Below are 18,606 nucleotides of genomic sequence, written 5' to 3' on the forward strand. Positions count from 1 at the left end.
TGGCTTACCGCAGACTGAAGCATGATTATAATTAGACTAAAATCAAAAAAATAAATATAATTTTCACATAATCATAAGAGTGAAAAAAGAAAAGTATGTGGATTAATCAGCCATGTATAAAACATGACACATCAGCTGCAAATTGAGATGTTATATTATGATTGCCAGCTATGAACGAAAGCATAGTATATGTTTGGCTTGCCTCAGGTTGAAGTATGATTATGACTAATTCAATGTTGATATCAAATCATGATAATTAATTTTGTTTAATTGAAGGGCATCTAAGCTAGTTGGCACGTGTGAAATGTGGTACATGTGATATCAACTATGGGTTGAAATGCGTTTGCTGACCACAGGCAAAAACATGGTATGTGTGTGTGTGTGTCTGTTTTGGTCTACCACGAGCTGGAGCATGAGTGGGACTAGTCCAGTACCGAGGTGATAATATGATCATGATCTAACTGTATTAATCAGATACTAAAAAATAATTTCACTGAATTATTGTTAAATTGAATTATTGCTTGAGTCATATATATGATAGGTATCTCGAGCCTTCTATTATGGTGATATATATGCAACTGAATAGCTATAAGATTAAATTTGATGTGTATGTTAGTGCGGCTTATATATGTATATTTTATGGCATATATATTGATCCGTGAAGCATTTATTCAAATTATTGATATATAAATCTGGTTATTTTCTTATCAGTGAAATATTAACTCAAAGATATTTCATATTTATACGAGTATAGAAGATTCTTACTGGACTGTAAAACTTACATCTTTTTTTTTTTCCTTCAGAGTTACAGGATGAGTAGCATCGATCAGATTAGGCATGAATTCAAGCAAAACAGTCATTAGTTAGTTAACTGATTTTCTAATATCAAATGAATGTTTCAATTTTGTGAATTTTATTCAACATCGATAGATTGATTTAGTTTGATAAATATAATTATTTTTTTATAATTAATATGATTATTTTGATATTATTAAAAATTTATTTATTATTTAGGCCATGCACAATCTCTAGAGAATGACATTAGAGTTTATTTTGACCGTGTCATATGGCCAATCCAAGTGTTGGGTTTGGAGCATGACACCCTATAAATTAGATTCCTCCGCTCACCAACACTCCATACATTGTATTGATGGCAGCAGCACAGACTTAGAGCTTAACTCTTTGACAATAGAGCTTAACTCTATTAGTACTGCCATTAGAATGTTCTATACTGGAAGAAGTCCTTAATTGGACTCGAAACACCTCAAGAACAAATCTGACTCTTTGTTTCAGTGGAACTGTAGCATAAGTTTAAGAACAGCCACTCATTAAATGCTATGTAGCAGCATGAAGACAAACACAGCCGCTCACCGTATCTTAGCCTCCACAAGATACCATGAAGCAATGCTCAAGTAATAAATTGTGCTTAAGATGCATGAACATATGGCAGACAAGATTGAAATAATGATGTCATTTAAGATAAACCAGATTATTCCATAACAAAAAGGAAGACAAATTGAACTTTGCTCATTTTCCCCTAGGTTACATCAGATCAAATTCAATGTTCAAAAATAGAAGCAAAGGTGAGGGACATAGGAATCTGGCAACTGAAAATTTATCCTCTACATGCCAGACTGCCTGCCAGACTAAGCAATGGCTAGGGCATTTACGGAACCTGAAGGTAACACACATGTACATGATATATGTTGTGAAATTAAGAAAAAGAAGAAAAAAAGAATCAATAAAAGAGACCACTGCAATGGTGATCATAACCTTTTTCTCATCACTGTCCGATGAATTTGCCATGACCAAACAAGCAGGAAAATTGCCAGCGTCAAACCCACACATGTCCAGAAAATTATCAGCCATAGGGGCATTGGGTTGGGAAACAGACCTGGTTAAAAATAAATGATGATGATGATGATAAATCAGCCTCAAACAACTCTATGGTCCACAAAATGAAGTATGCACCCAGAATCAAATGAAAGTGAGCACTCACCATGGCCGAACTTGATACATATAAGAAGTTCCACTATGCATATCGCCAGGGAAAGCCAACAGAATGCTCCTACCTTCTTCACAGGCTTTCTGAAATCATCATTATAAGACAAATCTTTAAGCCACACAAAACATGAGAGTATGCTTGTTTGAGAGACGAAATATTTTTGTAATTTTAGATCATCTCAATTTACTTGAATTAACAGCTTGAAGTATATCGTTAATCACAATTTGAGATTATTTGTTTCATAGGCAAGCACATAAACATTCTTCTGATTTGCTAGAAACATGAATACCTGTCTTGCAAGTAGGTGTTGTACTCACGGATGGTTGGTATTGCAATTAGCCACCACAGAATCAATCTATACACTACCAAGGGATTTCGAGGAGGGATCCAGAGACAAAACTTGAGAAAAAAGGTGTTAAGCTCTACAGTCATAAACACAATGCAAAGGCTGAGCACTTGGATAAACCTCCAAGGCCCGAGCAGAGGGTGCCATTCATCTTTGTCCCATCGTGCAGGTGTAAACTGGCCCAATGTTCTTTTCACCTTGAAAGCCAGGAAGAAAATGAAATTCAGTCAAATAAATGAAAAGGATATAATATAGAGCAAATGCTGTATTTCAGCAATCATATTTGCATCCCTGAAGGTCCAAGATATGCAAGCAAAAGTTCATATCATATATTTGATGGAGTACGAGCCAAATATGGATAACCAATGCTCGATAAACCAGTACCGACACTCCTTTTAAAAAACCAGATGTTCTGAAGCATGTGAATTTAGCGAAAACTTTAATTAACATGTGACCAATAAGATTGCGTATACATTTCCCCATATAAAATGACTGACCCAAAAAAAGTATATGTAATGGGAATTTAATGGAAGTTCCAACAAAAGGGAAACAACCAACCCCATATATAACATATATGATGATCTTCCCACATCACTACGTTGTCTTCCTTTTAGAGAATTTGTCATATGCAACATGAATATTTGTTTTAACTGAGAAGTAAAACCAGTTCCTTAAGCAGTTGAAGAAGAAAAATAAAATATTGTTCAATAGAATAACCATTTGTGGATCAATTACCTAAATCACAGTTAGGAAAACAATCCTAAGATGACCCCCGGGTGGATTTTATCTGTCTCAAATATAACATTTTTATCCCATTCACAAGTAAAGAGCTAAGGTTTCTGGTAATCACATTTATTTAGTCCGTCTACTGTTTGTTTTACCTTTATGCATATTTTACAAGGTTACATTTTCTTCGTGCGATAGAAGGTCATTGAAATTGGAATTATATGTTACTTGGCTCGGGTAAACCCCAACATTAGAGGATTCTCTCTTTTTCAGGATCCAATGTACATTCAAACCTTTGTTCATAGATGAGAAAATAAAATGTCAATATTGCATGTCATTTATTTCTAAAACAATGGCTTTAATTGATAATTTTTTTGAAGAAATTATATAATATAAACCAAGGTGCAAAATGGAGCATATATTGTAAGTTTGTAGCACAAAAAAAATATAGGTCCTAATAGAAGTGAAATGCCTATAATAAAACATACCTTACCAATGATATTTGGTTGGCGGCTTATACCAACCCACACATACGTTTTCCCATCAAAGTACCTAACAGTACGCATCCCTGCCCAGATACCTGAATCATGGACCAAATGGCTATCATCATGACAAGAAATAGTAATAAGTACATTAATATTGTGCTGGATTCATGGATTACTACTTGGGACTCGAAAAGTACATTGAAGATAAGAGAATTAAAAAAAAAGAAAAGGATCTCACTTCAAATTATAAAGATACTAAATAAAACTTGAGAAGCATAACAGCAGAATGAAGCATTTAAGGCATCATACAGAAAGACATCAAGCCTCTCTTTTTCTCATATGAGTTATCCACCTAACATCAAGACTTTGATGACCTCCCCAAACTCTATTACAAAGTCTTCACCAACTGAAGTTAAGCCTTTAGCATCATTGAGCTATTAACATGCAGTATCCCTTGCATGAGGGTTTCAAGCATCCGCCTATGTGAGCCCATGCCTTCCAGAAGTTATTGTACCAAGCCAACAGCAGCATGTGGAACTTGGCCAATACTGCTCACTACTAATCAAGTGCACAACATGGGTGTTTCAAACAGCACACCACATGATTCAGTACAATATGTCACATGCCCTGCTACCCACTGCCAAACATGCCCCATGCCAAAGGCACTTAAATTCTTGCCTTGCACGATGTAGATCTTTGAAAAAATCTTTATAATTTGTGCCATAAATCATATCCATTCCTTGCGTATCACATTACCAAAAGGCTCTCCAGCTTTTATCCTTCACATGCTCAAAAGCAAAGCTTAATGTGTTCAACTTATTAACCCTTGAGGTCGAAAAAGTTGCATCCACATGCCACATCAAGTCACGAACTCTTATTTTTAAGTTTACAAGGTCTTAACATGTAATTGCATCCCTAGATAAGCTTTATCCTCCTCAACCCCATCTTAGTAATCGCATCAAACAAACATCTTCCTTCCACAATGTTCCTAGATTTCTTCCATTTTTATTCTTTCAACTTCTAGTCTAATAGCTATTACATTGCGCAATACAATTTTTCCAGTTTTATTTTTTTAAGTTCTGCTTTCAAGTATCTATAACTTTGGTGCAACCTTTGAGATGCCTAACCATGACAATTTAGTCAAGGTTTGAAATGTCGAGCAGCTTGCACGAACAGTTCGTGCTGGACTGAAAATTCTTGGCACATGTACCTTTGGTTCAAGATTGAAATTAGATGAAGCAAACTCAAACTGCTCGAACTGCTAGCAGACCAAGCGGTTCAGGGTGGTACCACCCTCAATTCACCCCAAAAAAAGGATGTTTCATGCAAGAATCAAGCAACATTGCCCAGGAACACTCAACACCTTTTTTCTCACCTTTTGTCCTCCCATATCCACTCTTTCTAGTTGAAAACAAAGAGATCGAGGAGACAAGTGGCTTGTGGGAAGCTTTGAAATCTCCATTGGAGATCAGATTTCTTCAATTGTGGCTAAAAATCACCAGATCCAATGTATTTGCTCTTGTGTCTCTCTTTAAAGAAAATTTAAAAAAAAATAAAACTATAAATCCATGTTCAATTGTTTTAGAGAACCATTTAAAATTTATTTGATGCTTAAATTCATGATCTAGAACATGAATCCGGGACCAAACTTTAGGAATTTTGGGAGTTCAGGTTTGAACCCCAATACCTTGGACCAGTGGGCAAAATTTTTGGGTTTCCTCCCCGCCTTCATGAGGTTGCCTGGCCAGCTAGCCTCCTGAGAATGAAAGAGAGAAAGCATACCCAAGAGGCAACAACAAACTAGAGAGTGGAGGCATGAACTGAAAGCATATCAAAAGGATGAAGGCAAGGGGTATGCAATATTCTCTGAAAGGGGCATGGTTGGTAGGGAATGCATACTCATATACATAGATGTATGTATATAGAAATTGTACGCTAGCTGTCTTTGTTTATGCAAACATATGGGAGAACTTATTGACCATTAAAAGATACATTGCAAAGCATCTCATAGAACAATAGAAATAAGATTGAAATAAGTTTGAAATAAGATTGAAATAAGTTTCAAAAATAAGATTGACTATGTGAAATACGTATACAATTAATCTTGTATGACCCTGTTGTGTTTAAGCTCATGTTGTTCATACAATGCAACAAGTCGATGTAAAAATGAGTATAACCTTCAAAGAATATTGTCTGAGTTAAATATTCAAGAGACTTAAGTTAAAAACAATAACATAGGAGAGTAAAAACAATTGTATTTCTTAAAAAGAATATAAGTAATGGTAGCTGACAAGCTCGGGACTCACCAAACCAATTGCAGATTAAGATATCCAAAATGATACTATCCCACCAGCATTCATTAAAATTTGGCAACATATGACGAAAAGTTAGCTGCAAAACATTAACATTCAGGGTACTTCTAGAAAATCAAACATCATAAATAGAAATATGTTTTTAGTTATTGTTGACATATTTCTGGAAACTAACCTCCATTAATTCGAAGCCAATTGACAAAACCCATAGAAGGGGTTGATTTCGTATCATTATTGCTTTTCCCCACCATCCAAAAATATGAGCAAGAACAAACTCATCAAACAATGTTTCCTAGAGAAACCTAAAACCCCAAATCAGTAACATGCGAAAACCAAGTATACGTCAATTATGAAGAGATTCAGAAATATGAAAGTGAAAATTAAAATTAGGTTGGTGAATGAAGACATCATACATAAACATTGTTAAACCTGCTTTTTGGATTCTCAGGTACATATATACGGCAATCAGTTCCATATGATCTTTCAGGTAGTTCTGTGAAAATGTAAACCAAGTGTTTGAATTTCTTCTATTGAAAATAAGATACTGTCATATCAGAAAATAAAAAGTTCTCAAAAGGAAAATGCATTACCAACGCCTAGATTAGGGTGAAGATATTTCATGAACTGCCGCGCATCATCACGGTTCTGAAATATAGAAGATAATATTCACATAATGATTGACCATTCTGAAAATGATAAGAGGCAAAATGACCAACCTTTGTACATTAAATCACAGTCTTAAGAATGAAGTGCAATATAACAGCTACAAAGCAGTCAGAGAAGGTAGTATAATTTCCAGTAAAATAAAGTATTTGTAAGGCAGCATAATCCTAACATGAAATCTCAATTTTTATAATGAAAAATACATTACCTAACTAGGAATGAGATTGAGTTTTTAAGTGCTAGCAAGAAGGGGCACATCCTAGCTGACCCATCCTGTTCCTATGAGAAAATAGGACTGTAATAAGAGACGGGACTCCAAAACCCATCTAAGGGGGCAGAGACGAAGAAACAGGAAAGAAAGAAAGGAAGGAAGCAGGAAGAAAAGGAAAAAATGAAAGGAAAGAAAAATAAGAAAAAGAAAAGAAAGAAAGGAAGAACAAAAAGAAAGAAAGGAAAGAGAGAGAAGAAGAAAAAGAAAAGAAAGAAAGGAAGGGATAAGAAAAAGAAAGGAAGGAAAGAAGGGAGAAAGGAATGAGAAAGAAGAAGAAAAAGGAAAGAAAGAAAAGAAGAGTGAAAGGAAAGAGAAAGAAGAAGAAAAAGGAAAGAAAGAAAGGAAGGGATAAGAAAAAGAAAAAAGAAGAAAAAGGAAAGAAAGAAAAGAATGAAGAAAAAAAAAGAGAGAAAGGAAATAATAGAGGGAGAGAGATGAAGGGTACCTATCAAGATGCTTGACCGAGACTGCCTCTGGGATGAGGTAGGACAGTGGGGAATTCCATTCCACGGAGAAACCAGGATAACCCCATCCCATGGGATTTAAATCTTGAATCAGACATTAATTGGCATGAGAATGTGCCAACAAAAAAGTGAAAGGGAAAAAAAAAAAAAAGAAGAAACTACCCTAATATGTCTTAATTCAGTCAAAATTCATTCAAATCAACAATGCAAAATGCTAGAGAAAAAAAATGAACATCCGCAAAGAATTGGTTTAAACCTTTAAGATTATAAGTTTAAAATTAGAAACAAACCTGGAAAAGCAAAAAAGTGAGAGCAACGAGGTAAACAACAGCAATGCCATGAACCAAGCGCCAAATAGCAGGATGTGGCCTAATAAGTACCCTGCAATCACCATAACAATTAACAAGGCATAAAATAATGCACCTGGTCCAGTTTTATAACCAAAATCAATCGGTTATGTGCATCTATCCCACATTGTGAAGATTTTGTAAAAGTCTGGTTGATTTCCTCTTTCTTTTCATAATCAAAAATTATTTCCTGGACAATATAATATTATATGATAGCCAGTAATGTTAACAGCTCATTGCTAAAATTTAGACAAACGTCAGAGCTGGCTTTGTCTGTCATGACCATTACCATCTTATGATATATGTGGTAACTGCCAATGAAAAACACAACTAAGCTGTATTTTAAGATAGAGAAGTTGACATAGACTAGAATTTTACTCAATGAAGATAAGCAACCTAAAATAACAATTAATTAATGTGAGTTATTAAACTTCCTGACAACTGTTTCAAATGCATTAACAGTGTTATTCATATATTAAAATGAAATATTGGCAATAAAATGATTAAAAAAAAAAGTAGAAAAGTCATATTTGCACATTGATATACAGTGGATTCATCCAAGGAAGTGACACGACAGTAAGAAAAAGCATATAGATTCATATTTTCCATCTTCAGTGAGCCTAGATTACACTACTCCAGAGCAAAAGTTTAAGAAGGTATAATCTATCATGGCTATCAAATAAGACCAGACCACTACAAAAAGCAATAACTTACGTCGAAGGTGCTTGAAGCAATGAATAAGCTAGAAAGACTGCAATCATCGCCCAGACCCCCCTAAGGCAAAAAAGATGAGGAGTCAGCAATGCTTCCTTTTTCTCAGAAGCACTTTTACAATAAAACAAGAAAGCACACAAACAGATAAAAAGGGAGTATTACGTCTGTGAAAACAACAGAAGATGACATAAATCTTAAAAGGAAAGGAACAGGAAATTTGAGAGAAAGAATCGGACTCAAATATAGACAGATAGATGTTCTTGAACAACATAATGGGGACATCCAGAAAATAATGGAAGTTTAGATGAAGTTAAACTTCTCATAAAAATCACCAAGTTTTTGCTGAAAAATAATTAGCATACCTCTTCACAGATGTAACAACATCATTGGAGGCAGTGCTTTCTGGATCAAGTGCTCCACTTGCCCAACTGAGAAAACACACAGCAAACACCGACAATTTAACTTATAATAAATAATTATTCCAGTTGAAAACAAATATGAACTTTTGACTGTCAAGGTTTTTTCCAAAATTAATTTTATCATACCTAAACAATAATTATTGGTAACAAAACCAGCCAAAAAACCTCTTAAGTGACCACAAAAATATAAAAAAATACCAAAAAAAATCAAGAGACAACTTATTTCCACTCCATACCCTTAAGCAAATACACTCATACAATGAACCTTGCTGAAGTTAATGAGATACTTGTATGTAAAAGCTAAAAGAAAAAAAGAAAGAACGTCTAGTAGCAATTTTACACAAGCTATTAAAGCATTTGTAAAATTATTGGTAGCCAGATCTGCTAAATCAAAACCTTCTTCATAGCACAAGCCTGAACATTAACAGAACGGCAACTCCACTAAGTTGTCATAGACCTAAACAACTTCACAACTGCAGCATATTTGAGCTCCCAGATGGAGGAATGGATATACATCATTATAATGTTGGAAAGAACCAAGAAAAGGGGGAAAGACAACAGAGAAAAAGGAAGACTGTATCACGGCAGTCACCGAGTGTGCCCTGTCTCAGATTTTGGACACCATGCATGAGACTTGAATCAGGTTTCAGTAGTTTATCTGGAGTTCTTGATACTTGAGGCCAAGCCTAATAGTTATTGCATAGATAGATAGATTACATGTATAGCTAAAATATCATATGTTAATAACTTTCATGGTTCGCGTAGCTTTGTCTCATGCATCCTGTTTCATGCTTCCCAGGTCTACAAAGAACTCATCACAGTCCATGATCAACTTTCTGAAATCAAGTCCTTATATCAGATTGTGGAGTTAAATTCAATCTCCTACAAGTGATCATTTCTTATCTTTTTCACGTAAATCCGCCTTAGATAGCGTCCCTCATATGGCTCAGCAAAATGGTCTTGCGGAGAATAGCATGGGTAGACAACTTGTTCTTTTCTGTTGTCCTTTTTGTTCTGGCGCAGTATTGAAAATACTACCATTTTTACGCTATCTCAATGTCAACTACACACCTTTCTTGCTACTAGAGAGAAGCACATTTAGACCATCCCAAACTTATCATCAAATTATATTGCATCATTGTAATTCAAAAGCTTTGCTCGATTTGCTAATTGATCCATCCTTATGGGTACGATTTTTAAGCAGAAGGCATAAATTATTGCAATCCATTGTCAGAATGTGTCTTAAATCACCGACCTGTTTGCTTGGCACGGGGATGTGCCTTAACTTAAATCTCATAACCACCCATCTACCATGAAGGGGAAAGAACAAAGAAAAAGAACTTCTCCATCTACAAAGTTTTATCCTCATATCAGGGCCTGGCGAATGGGTGAAAAATCAAAAGCTAACCACGTTCGTGCATATATAAGAGCATGTACATATGTGCATGTACACATGCATGTATGTTTACAAACACATATGCATGTATTTGAATTCTCCAAGCGTTGCCTTGTCAGACATAACATCTACCATCATATATCATAAGATCATAAGTATCCTGGATCACTAGCGGGAGAGATCGGATGTGACTACAAGTAAATACTTGGATTTGCAAGCAAGGAAGTGGAAATCATACAGGACTCTAAAAAGTAGAAGTATCTGCAAATATATGAGTGTTCTATATTATAACAGATATAAAATATACTAATTGTTGATTCTCTAGAAGTAAACTTAAGGGTTGTCCCATAGAGTGTAGACATAGGGATTTCAATATGATGTTGAAAAATGAAAAGTGGTTGAGGAAAGAGTAGTTTGGAGGCATCGCACAGCAAATGATCATACAAGACTGAGATTCTGGCACGGTGTGTCGCCGTAAGAGTGGAAAGTGTCATAGAAGAAGCAGAACTTCAATTCCAAAGATTCTACTTTACTAGAATCATGTTTTTCATTCCATTATTTTATTCATCAAAAGTGGAAGTAAATACATTGCACTTTCCAATAATTCCTGGTGATCTGTGCTACATCAGTACAATCAAGTTTTAGTTATGCAACTATATAAGCATCTACTAATTTGATCCCTATGCAAACTCTCTAAATTATACTAACTTTTTTCCCTCCTAACAGTTATCTATGTAGATATGCATTTGGTCCATCATCCATCCTACAAGTTCTTAGTAGAATTTATCAAAAAAAATTTAAAAAAACCTACTAAAACTGTGGCACATTTAACTTTTTGAAAAAAACTATCGCATCATTAACAAGAATTATACAGTAATATAAAAGAATATAATGGGTACAGACAGAAAAGAATACAGAAGGCATCAATCATAAATCAAAAAAATGATCCACCAGTAAATCAATACACCAAACAGTTTGATGAAAATACAAGAATTGAGACTTACATTAAAAGGCAGGTGCCAATAAGTAGCAAAGAAATTGTGCGAGGCTTGTACGCCCATGCTGTCCATGGATCACATTCACCAAAATCATACAGAGATATTGCATTATTACCCTCTCGAGAAATATAATATTTTCTCCTGGTTTTCCTCTGGACATTAACCTCCATGAGCACCAGTTGCTTCCAATCTGCTCTCCAAAAATATTGAATATGATGTAAGAAAATATGGTCATGAAATGGTATGATAAACAGATCATTTAACAAGTTAACAACCAATGTGGTTGTCCAAGTTTTCTAAGCGTATAATAAAATATATTGTCCAACGATCTATGCAACAAGCACTTCTCTCAAAGAATAAAAAGTTTAAAATAATAATTGTAATGATCACAGCATTCTGGCAGTGAAATATTTGAGTCAAAAATGATAACACCATGATGTCTTAAAAGACTGGAAAAAACCAAAAAATGAAGAAGATTGACCAGTTAGATCAATTGATAGTGGAGGAGCATCACAACAATTGCATCTGATTTGGTCAACAACATAACAATCTGAGTAGAAACCGAACGTCACTGAAATCAACTACAAGCAGAGCATATTAACCAAAATAATGGCTGAATAGCAGGTGAAAACAGATATTCATGACTTAACTGAATTCAACTATTGAGCAAACTTAGACATCTGAAAAATCAAGCTGTCAAATGGAAGATAACAACAGGATTCAGAGCAAACATTCAGCAAGCTACCAAGCACAACACAAAGATATTCTGGGTGAAGAAAACATCTACTAAAGAAATGCCTTTTATGGGTACAAATCCACCACCACCAAAGAAATGTTAGTCAGAAAAGGCCCACTAAAAGTCCCATCAAGCAAAAATTATTAGGGGCAACAGACAGGCAGATTTATTTGCAAAACCAATGCAGGTGAGCATAAACAAGATCCCCAACAGAGTACTTCTTGAATTCTAACCCCCATAAGAATACAAAACACCAATTGGACGGCAACAAAGAGCAACGCGATTCAATAACTATTAAATCATCACAAGATAACATTAGAAGAAGTGATCATTCCCTTATTTTAAAATCCTTAAAGAGAAAGCTCTACTCAAATTATCCAACCGGGCCTCTAACCCAGAGGCCACAATGCCCGTTCGACCAAGAATACAGGAAAATCACCCAGATTAGGTCAGAAACTAATCTACGAACAAAGCATCAAACAGAAAAACAGAAAGATACGATCTTTAAGGGAAAAAAGTCTACATCGTAACTTCCAATCAAAAGGGAAAAAAAACTAAACCGTCTTTTTTACAAATCTTTCTTTAAAAAACTAAAAATAAATCTGGGATCATCCAACAAGGAAGAAATTATCAGAAAAACAAATCGTTACTAAAATAATACTTAAAAAACAAATCAAACAAATCGCGGAGAGTTGCTTAACGAGAAAACCGGCATGATCGACAAAAACAGTTCAGAAAATTTGATAAAAAAATACGGAAAATTTATTGGATACAGTGGGTCGCAGAGAAACCGTATAACTCGAAACAAAATAAATAACAAGAAAAGTCATGAAAATGACGAATCAAATGCGTAAAATAAGACGATAAACAAAGGAAAGATGGTTCTTTTATTCCGATTTCCTCCGTAAATACTCACGTAGACGTAGCCGACAAGCCCGTCCCTGCCGTACGATCAGGAGACGAGGAGATCCTAGCCGCCGAAAGCGTCCTACGAGATCAAAGGCGTCACCCCTTTTTCCTTTCTTTTTTCTTTTCCTCCCTTCCGTTTGAGAAGAGGGAGGGTGCGAGGTGAGAGAGGAAACAGTGCCTGAAGGCTTATAAAGGCCAAAAGCTCAGAGAGATAGGGAGAGTACGACGGTCAAAGAGGAGGAGTTCAAGATATCGGAATAAGGTGCAGGCTACTACCCCTGAACATTTGTGTATTTACATGAGAGACCACTCTGTTTGTTTTCTTTAACTGGTTTTTCTTAATTTTGCAAGGGTTTTGCTTGAGACCCTCTAGCATGTATGATGAGGGTCCATAACATGAGCTTAGAAGTTAAGCAAGCACATGATGTGAAAAATATAAAAAGTGCCCTCACATGTTAGGTTACAAATTTTAAAACAAAAAATAAATATATTACATAGTTCCACTGTACTCTTTATGCATGCACCCAAGCACATTAACTTGAATATTCTTAGATATTTGAGAATTAGAAAATATTTTTAGGCATATTTCAATCATCATGCATTAGATATAGAAAATAATAATAATAATATAAATATACTGATGGTTGCATATTTTCATAAAAAATATACTGATGCTACACATTGTGCATTTGCAATTTTTCTTAGTAGGCCATAGGTTAGTGCTCATCAAGGGTAAACTTGTAAACTCATTTATCATTGCATGCATTTGGGGCAACAAATTATAAGGAATTTGATTTAGACCTCATTGAATATGTATGCCGGACCCATCCCATTAAATATAAGTAGGTAATCATTAAAATGGAATGCGTGTTGCGATATAATGCAAGATGTACCCCACCGGAAAAGAAGAAATGTATGTTGGAGAGAGTACCTTGACCAATTTGCCGGCATAATGTCCTCACTTTCCGTATTGTCATACTATTCATATTTAATTAAACATATCATGCAACAAAACTCCATTGGTCTCTTTAATGTATCTTAACATGACAAGAAAGCGCTATGTAAGATTATTGACAAGGCTAATTGTCCGTTTACATTTTCAAATAAAAGAAAAGATAATATATACATAATAAAATGGGATAAACATAAGGAAGAGAGAGTGTGTTAATATTGTGAAACATACTTTTAGTTTTGGTAGAATGTTGGTAGCACATATTTAGGAGTAACAACAAAAATTATATATGCTAAATGGGACTATATGAAGTATTTAATTTGGCACATCGAGTTGGCATAATTCTAAGAAAATAATCTCAAAGAGGGACACAGACATAGAGAGAGAGGAAAAATATTTTTCCCAAGAAAAATTTAAATATTGATGATACGTGGGAAAAAAAAATGATGAAAAGGGGGCTGTAAGCTACTAAAAGGAGACGGAGAGAGAAAAGAAAAGAGACTTGGAGGATGTTTCATTCAAGTAAAGAAAATTGGAGAAGAAATTTGCTCAACCTTGGGTTAAAGTTATTTCATCGAAAGTTCTACAGAAGATTTGTTTAATCTTGAATTTATTTTTTTCATATTATAAAAAGTATTTTCGGTATAGTGTTAAAGAAGATTTTTTATATTTTAAATTATTATTATAGTGAAAGCTTCTTCTTACTTTGGTTCTTATGTGAATATAGATTTCGGTCGAATCATGTTAAATTCTGATATTCTTACGATTATTGTGATTTCTCTGTGCTTTTGGTATTATCATTAGCATAATTCTTTTTTGCTTTTGCTTTATCTATTATCTACTGGAGTATTCGAATCCCAATAATTTATTATGGCTAAAAAATTTTTAACAATATAACATTACTTACAAGAGTATTTTGAAAAAGGTATACCTAATTTTAGCTAGGCTTCTATAATAACAATACACAAAATTATAGCATCACCAAAAAATACAAGATTGAGCACTTGGTGTGCAATAAAAGATAAAATTACATATAGCAAATTTAGGTATAGTTGGAGAAAGGATAGAATGTTGGTAGCATATGAACAAAAAGGATACTGATGGTTGATAGAAATATTTAAAGGTAAAAGGTGATAGTCAATAATGATAGAGTATCATGATTCTAATAAAAATAGACTTAGACTAGTGTATATATGTGAAGGTAGTATGGATGTTCATGATCTTTCAATCTATTTAAAGATTTTAGAATATATATGTCTTGATAGATATACTTCTAAATCCTAAACTTGAAATATGGATTTCTCTTTTCTGAAAAATAAGTATGCTTCTCCTATCTATCGATCTCAAAACTAAACTAAAAGATATATTTATTAAAATAAATTAGTAAACGGACATACCACACCCTAATACAGAGCCTCATAAATGCAATTGGGAGTTTGAGTTTAACACCAAAATAGATGTGACAGTGATTATGGTGAATGATCAGATGAATTGGCCAAGATGTCAAAATTTTAATACCGATGTTTTCTCATATTACTATAAACCAAAAATGTGATACATAAAATATCATTTGTTAGTTGTATATTATCTTTAATTTTTTTATCACCACCTTCTTTCATAAAAAGAAAAGCAACCAAAAAAAAAGAGAAAAGATATAAGCATTTGAGCCTAGGTAATTATAATGCGGGTTGGTTTCCCTTAGTTCATCTAAATAAACTCATGAATTGCACCAACACTTTGATGTGGTATTGCAAGGAATTCTTTTTTCTTTTGTGATTAGGCATTGTAGCAATAAGGACCATGATTAAACTAATGAAATATTAGTAAAATAATATTTCTTATCTTAATAGCCATGAGCATAGTAACTAATTATACATGATTCTGAAAATATTATGTTTATAGCACCCTACTTGCTCATTTTTCTTGATCAATTTATGGTTAATATTTAATATACTTCGGAACTAATTATTTGGCAACACAAAACCATACTTTTTGCATGGCAAAACAAAAAAAATGGGTAAATGCTGGTCGCTGAGATTAAAATCATTCTAAACAAAGATTACTCTAACATGTACTGAACTTAGATTTTTACCAGAGAAGAATATGGGCGTCTGGCAGTCCCATCTACTGCGTGAGAGAAAAGAGTGGTTGGTTATAAATTGGTAGAAATTAAGCAGTGAGGTCATTTTGGGAAATCTTGAGCTTGGAGGGAGAGGAAGACGAGGGTCATTAAAGGAAGATAGAACGGGGAGGCCGCAGCGTCGTCCTATCTTTCCACGCTCCTGACACTAAACAGGGCTCCCCCGGAGACCTTTCTACGATCCCTTCAAAGTACCGTGTCATTACAAACGCTATTCCAATGAGAACTTTTCTTCCCGAAATGCCCTCACACGTACAAAAGATTCTCAAATCTCAAGTGGACTCAGTGATACTCTGATGAACGTACGCCGTGGAATCCTAATAAAAAAGAGGTATCCACATGCAAGGGAATTGATAGGCATACTCCTCGTTTTAGTACGACACCCTTTTGGACTCTGTCACTCTCTCTTTCATGAGTGCATCCACAAAAGATGGGAGTGTCCACAGATGCCTTTATTTTTGAAGGGAGCATGCCATCATGTCATGAAGCTGACTTGACCGTATTCAACCTCATGGCCAAGGCCAGAGTTTTCCTTGCAACATCCCCATGAGACCAACTTTAAATGGTTAAGATACATGGTGCATTCAATGGCCATGATACCAAGCCATGTGCTTTTTAGAGAAACAAAAGCAAAATTGAATTAGCGTTGGGATCTGATGGAGGATGTTTCAAGCGTACTTTATACCATTTGATGATGTAATGGGAAGGCGCGTATCTTTTTACTATGGACCCGAAAAGCTCCCTCCATTCACTTACCGATTGAAATATGTTTTCTTTCATCTGCACATTGTTTATGGAAAAATAATTCTTTATTTTCCACAAATAAAAAATTAATTAGCCCACCACATCAAGAAATAGAACATTCATCTACTTCTCCGTCAGGGAGCCACAGATAATCAAGATATTGTAGACCTCTGACTGCTAGAATGATAAATTTTTTTATCTATAATCTAGATATGTTGAAGCAATTCCTCATAAACTTAGGATGCATTTGGTTACACTTTTTTATTTTTAATTTTTGATTTAAAAAATATTTTTTATATTTTTTATTTTTATTATAAAATAAAAATAAAAAATAAAAAATATATTTGATAACTGCATTGCTATAAAACAAAAAGCAATGTTTAGAAATGACAGGTGAAGAGCTCGACGAAGAAGAATTCGAGAAGAGAGGTAGAAGGGGTGGAGAGATAAAGAGCTCGAAGAAAGAGAAAGATTCGGACTCTTTATTTTTTGATTTGATATTTTAAATATAGAGAAGCAAAAAAAAATAAAAAAATAAATTTTAAAAAATAAAAAAAAAATATTTTACATATAAAGTAATTATTTTGATTTTTGCTTTTTGCTTTTCATAATGTTACTAAATATTACTTTTTGATTTTTATTTTTTAAAAATCAAAAGTAAAAAAAATATTTTTTTAATGACTAACCAAATGCACTCTTAAAGTGTGTTATAAGACGGTGTTTCTAAATAAAAAGTCTTTTAAAATTTGAATCTTTGACAGTATTGAGGTAAAAAAAATTAGCAAATTAGTCACAGGATTCTGGCATTTATTAGTTTTGATCGTGATTTAAATAGATAATGGCTATAACAATTTCAAACCTCTCCCAATCTCTTTAACATTTTGAAAATAAATACGACATATAATTTATTTTAAAAAATATTCAAAAATATTTTTTAGAGGTTACATTAATAAACAGGTCTTAAGCTTGCCTGCGTCCATTTCTAGTACTATCACTAATACACTAATGCCATTCTCAATGATCTTCTCGGTTTTCACCTCTTCATTTGTATTTCAAATATTTTTGTTTCTCCCATCCAAGATTCTTTTGCACCAAGAATTTTCTTATTTATGTTTCTATATTTTCTTGCCATTTCCATCAATTGGCATATATAGAGAAATGACACAAACATTAGGTTCCAAATGATTAAGTTGCCATTATTTATTAAAGATAGAATAAAAAAGAAAGAAAATATCACAATGTTAAATGGTTAAGAGAGACATATCCACAGGTGAGATGAAACCAAATGGAACCTATTGTAATTTTATTATATTTGATCATTAATACACTAATTGATATATGCTCTATTTTTTTCTTGGCCTCACTTACCGGCCAGAAACTGCAAGATAGAATGGCACATTACTCAAAAATACAAAGATAGTTTTATAAAAAGAATCACATAAATGTACTCATATATTGACATATGATCAAGCATGCAATCATACAATCAGTGAAACTTGTGTTATAGTTATAGATTAGCATAATTATAAATGATCATTATTAAGCCATTAAGTTACTATTATTATTCAGAAAAGCTCCATCTCTCCAAAAAAAGAGTTCCCAAATGTCATTCAACTTCTTTTAAAAAATTTATCTGGGCAAAATTAACTTCTTTTTTCCCTATGGAAAGAGGGGGAAGTGGTCCTTCTCCCAACAAGTATTATTAGTAATATAGTAACACAAATATTATGAAAGTAGCACTTTGACCTCATAAACTATCGACCGTCGTGTTTGGCACTAAAAAATTGGGTTTGCATCCATTCAAGAAATTTATTAGGTAAACAAAGGAACCTGGATATTATCTGATATTTTATTCTATGGACATCATTAGTATGTTGTAAAGTCTCGACACTGGACATCCGGTATCCAAGACTACCAGTTGCTATTGAGAATTTAAAAACGAATCTACAATTTTAATATAGAAAATCTCATTAAAACTG

General features: G+C 33.9%; 1 protein-coding gene across 2 annotated transcripts; it reads right to left on the reverse strand.

The window, feature by feature from the left end:
* Positions 1 to 1,444: 1,444 nt before the first annotated feature.
* LOC105048470 (CDP-diacylglycerol--serine O-phosphatidyltransferase 1-like) lies at positions 1,445 to 12,977 on the reverse strand. 2 transcript variants are annotated; one of them, XM_073260171.1, is made up of 13 exons: positions 12,799 to 12,977; positions 11,153 to 11,336; positions 8,696 to 8,761; positions 8,334 to 8,393; positions 7,563 to 7,653; positions 6,465 to 6,519; positions 6,288 to 6,367; positions 6,050 to 6,166; positions 5,869 to 5,953; positions 3,566 to 3,657; positions 2,295 to 2,548; positions 2,000 to 2,088; positions 1,445 to 1,894 (listed from the first exon to the last, which is right to left on the reverse strand). In XM_073260171.1, exons 2-13 carry the CDS (start codon positions 11,314 to 11,316, stop codon positions 1,767 to 1,769), a joined length of 1,281 nt encoding a protein of 426 aa, XP_073116272.1. In that variant the 5' UTR covers positions 11,317 to 11,336; positions 12,799 to 12,977; the 3' UTR covers positions 1,445 to 1,766. The 2 variants fall into 2 exon arrangements, with proteins under 2 accessions (XP_073116272.1, XP_073116273.1); XM_073260172.1 differs by lacking the exon at positions 12,799 to 12,977 and adding an exon at positions 11,628 to 12,716.
* Positions 12,978 to 18,606: the final 5,629 nt, after the last annotated feature.

The sequence above is a fragment of the Elaeis guineensis genome, chromosome 7 (assembly GCF_000442705.2).
Source record: "Elaeis guineensis isolate ETL-2024a chromosome 7, EG11, whole genome shotgun sequence".
Lineage (NCBI taxonomy): Eukaryota > Viridiplantae > Streptophyta > Magnoliopsida > Arecales > Arecaceae > Elaeis > Elaeis guineensis.

Coding starts and splice junctions, on each gene's coding strand:
- LOC105048470 (XM_073260171.1), bottom strand. CDS start 11,316: ATGGAGGTTAATGTCCAGAGGAAAACCAGGAGAAAATATTATATTTCT. Junction 8,762..11,152: donor ATTGGCACCTGCCTTTTAAT/GTAAGTCTCAAT, acceptor GTGTTTTCTCAG/TTGGGCAAGTGGAGCACTTG. Junction 7,654..8,333: donor TTGCTTCAAGCACCTTCGAC/GTAAGTTATTGC, acceptor TGGTGATTGCAG/GGTACTTATTAGGCCACATC.